The following is a 5387-nucleotide window of genomic DNA, read 5'->3' on the forward strand; positions in this document are numbered from 1 at the left end:
CCAGATTCACAGACTGGCCTTCCTTGATCACTATGTCTGGAGACTGTTCCAGGGCTAACACTGGAAAGGAAAAGTAGGAGCAGTGAGGAGGAGGAAAAAATGGGAAAAATCTCAACTAGGCACTATGAGTTGGTAGGGAAAAGGGTGAGAAGGAATATGGCAGCCAAGGGAGCAGTTCAAGGCATGGGACAGCTCTTCAGATCAGCAGGTGAATTTCCAATCTCTCCTCCATAGGCAAGGTGCATTCCTGGGCAGTTTGAGTCCAAAACCAGGAACCATCTACGGGCTGCACAAAGCATGACAAATAGATGGCCATTGCAGAAGATTCAGGGATTCCCATGGCCACCACATTCACTGCTGATCCTCCATGCAGAAAGCTCTGCAGGATGAAGCAGTGCCAGGAACTGGCTACACAGCTGGGAGAGCAGCAGCGGGATCAGTGCAGGTGCTCAGGGCTGGGTTGAGTTCACTTACCCAGAGGGGCCAGCATGGCCACAAAGAAACAGCAGGGAACCATGGGGGAAAGGCCCTGGCCTCTCAGCAACGTGCCTCTTGTAGCTGCCCAAAGGTTTGTGCAGAGGGAGCAGTGAGTGAGGGTGAGACATCTCGGGCTGGGGCTGGCCAGGAAATGACAGAAGGCATTGGCTGCCTGGGAACCCAAGGCAATGACAGAGAGCATCTGTGTCATTGTCCCCTCTGCCCTGACAATTGGCCTCTGCAAGGAGATTTGCTTTCCTGGCAGGACTGAGCTTGTCCTCCAGTGGCGTGTGGAGGCTGCCCCTGGGATTCAGGCAGTGAGAGCCCTGGGGTGTAGAAAGCAGCTGTGCAGTGCAATTGCATTCACTCCTGCTCTGCCAGGGACGCCTCTGTGCTGCTCTGCTCACAGGCTGAGGAGACCCAGGCCACTGCAGCCTCTCCACTGCACCCTCAGGTGTTTCTGCTCTGGAGAAAATCCACATGTCCCCTGCTGCATGGCACAAAATCTGCATGGGATAGCTGGGAATCCCGACAAGCACAGGGATAAATAACATCTGGGACAGTGGCAAGGGGTGAAAGGGACACAGGGAAGGAGTGACAGGCCATTCTGACGAGGTCTGCTTGCTCCTCATCCTTCTCCTTCCTGTGCCTAATGCTCTGGCTGGCAGTAGGGAAGGAGAAACAATTGGAAATGGGCTAGAATCCCTGGTGGAAATTCTGTCTCATAACGCTGGGAAGGAGAAGGCTCGTGAGGTGTCATCCAATTCAGGGTTTGACTGAAGGAGAAATTCCCATGGAAGTCCTGAGGAAAACTGCTAATGCAAGTGCTAAGCAGGAGACAGGATCAACCAGTGCAGACTGTGGCACAGTGCTGTGTTCTGAATTCACCATGAGATAATGGTGATAACAGAGTGTCAGTTGTAGTTAAGCACTGCTTGCCCCAAATCCAGGTCTTTGTCAGAGAGAAGGTGCACAGGAAGCTGACCCAAAGTGGCCAAAAGGACATTTCCTCCCATTCAGCCTGATGCTCAGAATGGAAAAAGGAGAGCTGGCCAGGTGCTGCCTGTCAGTGCTCAAGGACAGGCGGGGCACCAGGTCAGTGGGTGCTGAGTGATACTGTTCTGCATCCCATGGATTTACTTGGCTTTTATTTCTGTCTCTTTTCCTTGTTGTTTTCTCATATTATTGCTCTGTTTGGATCTCAACCTGCCAGTTCTGCCCTTTTTCCCATCCCACCAGGGCAGGGGGTGGTGAGGGAGTGCCTGGAACACCCAGCAGCTGACTGGGCTTTAACCACAAGGACCTGAGCACCAGACAGCATCTCCATGTCCCCACTGCTATGGCATGAGCTGCAGCTCCCCTGACCAAGCCTGTGCTTCACACTGCAGCAAGAAATTCCCAGCGTCTCTTCTTGATGGATTATGAACATTTAGGTGAGGATTCCCCTAGGCCCTTGTGCTCTGTTTTAATGTGGAGTTAAAGAGGAATAAGCAGGTCAGGGCAGCCCTTGTGACTTGCAGCAAGCAGCAGGAGATGTAGTGGATGGGCCAGACAAGATTATCAAAAACACCAACAACCCCTGCTGAAAACTCCACTCGGATTTCTTCCTCCTGGTCCTTGTCCTGGTCACCAGGGACATTCTGTGGCTCACCTGGGCAGTCTCCTGCTGTGGGCAGGGACAATTCTCAAACATCAGAGAGCTCAGGCCTCAGGGTAGGTGTGTAACTTGGGCTGTGTGTCGATTCCCTGCAGACCAGTGGGGCCAAGGACCAGTGGGCTTTGTCTTTCCAGCTGGTGGAGAGGGAATGCACTGTGTGAACTATTCCACATCCCTGCTTCCCTGGCCATGAATTGATGTAACAGATTGTAAGGAAGGAGAGATGGAGGAAGAAGGGAAGAGGAAATTGGAAGGGGGAATGTGTGAGAATACAGGGAGGAATGGTCACAGGGACAGAGAGAAAGGGCAGAGAATGAGGTGAGACAGTGAGGACAAGAAGAAACGAGAGTGAGAAGGTGATTCAGGGATGGAAAAGAATAGAAAAGCAGCTAGAGACCAAGCTAAAGACAGACAGATGGGCAGATAGATGGACAGATGGACAGACTGTCATACTGTGTTTTACCTGAAGAGCTGGGGGCAAGTAAGAAAACTGGGCTCTGTCAAACACAGGGCTCAGTGTGTGCTGGAGGCAGATCCCTGTTTGCCTGGAAAGGTTTGTGCTGTGCTGCACCAGCCTTTGAGTCACTGTGGATCTTGTTCAGCACAGAAATATGTGCCTGTGTCATTGAGTAGGGCATGCTGTATCTTCACAGCTAAATGGTTGTTCCTAGTGCCATTGCTCTGGAAGCGATTTTGGAATTCCTTCTCAAGATCTGCTTTGCCACCTTCTACTGAATATACAACCAACTGCATTCTGGCATCCTTCTCCATGGGTAACTTGTACCAGTACATGGTTACAAATGTTTTCCCTGATGCAGAACATTGCAGAGTGACGGTGTCTCCCACCCGGACAAGTGTATCTGGTGACTGCTGAAGGGCCCAGCCTGGAGAGACAGGAGATGAAAGGTGGGAAGTGAAATGCATTGAAGAGGACAAAAATACAAATCCTTGAAGTATCTCATGAATGGAATGACACCAGGATTTCAGAAAGCTATGGGGCAGTGACCCAGCTTCTATAAAAAAGATACATAGGTTCCAAAAATCCCCAAACAAACCAACATTCAAATGCAACAGTGAATCTGTTTTGAGAAATAATGACTTTGGTACTCTAAAATGAAGTATTAAAATGGGGCAGGTAAAAAAATTTGGCTTTGCAGGGTTTCCTGATGCAATAGCTGGTGGAAAGGCTCACCTGGTTCATTGCCCACCCCTGCCCTGGAATCCCTGGGGAAGGGGCAGTGCCAGCAACTGGGAGCAGAGCTGAGGATGCAGCAGCAGCTCCAGTGCAGCTGATCAGGACAAAGGGAATGCCCACTCACCCACAGGGAGCAGCATGGCCACAAGGAAGCGGTGGAAATCCATGGAGAAAGGCCCCCTCCTTCCAGCCACCTGCCCCTGGTGCCAGCACAGACACAGAGGTGTGGAAAGAGGAGAGGTGCAGAGGAAGAGATACGTCTCTCTGTGCGTGGGCAGGGGAGGGAGCGGGGCTCTGAAATGTCACCAAGGCTCTTGGCTGCCCAGCAACGGTGGGGAATGACACCTGCAGGCAGTCATGAGGTGCTTGTACCCTGCTCCTCTGGCTTCCTGCTCTGTGGGAGCGTGGCTGTGCAAGAGCAGGTGGCACTTCAGTAGGTGCCATAGCTCAGAGCTTTCAAGGAGCAGGATGGGGCTGTGTGGCAGCCTGAGTGTGTGCACAGGAATGCACCAAGTGGCAGAAATTGATGGGAACACAAGGAGATCTCAGGAATGCATGTTTGTGTCTGTGTCCCGCTGTTTGTCTCCTCCCTAGCCTCCCTCACACTCACAGAGTCCCAGCCCTGCAAGCTGCAATGTGGAATCTCTGCTTCTCCCAGTCAGGCCTGATGTGTTCTCCAGGTATGGGAGAAGCTGCTGAGCTGCAGAGCTGGTGTGTCTTGGAGCCTGGCAGAGAATAGTTCTGTAGCTGTTCTTCTCTGACTCCAGAGGGGAATCCCAAGGAGAGAACAGGCTGCCTTTGCTTCTGCACTCAGATCATCCTTTGGGAGACACTTCACTTCAGAGAGATTTCTGAGGAGAAGGGTGAGCCCCACAGGATGTGCTGACACACCCTGACCTTCTCCATGCCAGAGAAGAACAGAGATAATCCTTGCCTCTCTATTGCAGCACTCTGCAAAAGAGCACCAGGACACAAATGGACAAAGCTGGAGAAAACCATGTCCTCTTCTCTCTGTGTCCACACAGCCTTGCTCCCCTGCCCAAGGCAGTGGGAAATGCCTGTAGGCAGGAAGAGACACTCGTAGGTTGTGTGCCCTGAGTTTGGGCACAGAGCTGTGGCAGAGACTCTGCACATCCGTGCTGGGCTGTGTGCACAGCAGGGTGAGGCTGGCCCATGCAGGACATCAAGTGATGCGACTGCCCGGGGCTCTGAAGGGCTTTGCAGTGAAGATGTTCCCCTGTGTCCTGTCAGCAGAGGAGAGCAGCAATGCCTGCAGCTCCTCCCAAACCCTCTGCTGCAGGTCTCAGTGTGTCCCATTGCATTCATTTCCCCAGGCTGCCTAGAGAAGATTCAGGGAAGACCCCAGATTCCTCAAAAGAACTGGGAGAAAAAAGCAAAGAGATTGGGCTGCTTTGGAGAACCCCCAAATCCTGCCCCCCAGCAGCAGCAGCAGCAGCAGCAGCAGCACTCCAGCAGAGAGGAGGCTGTGCCTGATGTGTCCATGCAAAGGGTCTGCAATTGCCTGGGGTGAGCAGAGGGCAGGGCAGGGCATGGGGAGCCTTGCAGAAGACACAGGATTGGAGGAGTCAGTGATGTTGAACAGGCATGGCTGCTGTGTGGGGCCCTGTGTTTAGGTCCTGGGAAGCTGGGACATCAGCATGGGAATGTGCAGGGTGGGAAGCACCTGGAGTGCCCTGAGCAGGCCTGGGCTGTGCACGGCTGTGTGTTATGCAGGACAGAGTCATGGGATGGGCCAGCTAAGATGGGACCTCAGGGGCTCACTGCTCCAACCTCCCTGCTCAAGCAGAGTCATCCCAGAGCACATGGCTCGTGATTGCAACCAGATGGTTCTGGGATATCTCCCAATGGACTCCACAATTTCTTTGGGCCATCTGTTCCTGTGCACAGTCAATCACAGTGCAAAGCTCTGACCTTAGACTGAGGTGGAACTTCCTCTGCATCATTTTCTGCCCTTTGCCTCTTGTCCTCGCGCTTGGCATCACAGTGAAGAATGTGGATCCACCTCCCTTGCCCTGCTGGCAATGCCCTTCCTAATGC

General features: G+C 52.8%; 1 gene segment (V, D, J or C); it reads right to left on the bottom strand.

Moving 5' to 3' along the window:
- Positions 1–1010: 1010 nt before the first annotated feature.
- On the bottom strand, positions 1011–3496 carry LOC115915955 (the record flags this gene model as incomplete). The annotated part of the segment is given in 4 exon segments: positions 1011–1110; positions 2073–2143; positions 2706–3018; positions 3454–3496. Coding segments are annotated over 4 exon segments (527 nt in total), but the record flags the coding sequence as incomplete, so codon positions are not given.
- Between the last annotated feature and the right edge of the window lie 1891 nt (positions 3497–5387).

The sequence above is a fragment of the Camarhynchus parvulus genome, unplaced genomic scaffold (genome assembly GCF_901933205.1).
Source record: "Camarhynchus parvulus unplaced genomic scaffold, STF_HiC, whole genome shotgun sequence".
Taxonomy (NCBI): domain Eukaryota; kingdom Metazoa; phylum Chordata; class Aves; order Passeriformes; family Thraupidae; genus Camarhynchus; species Camarhynchus parvulus.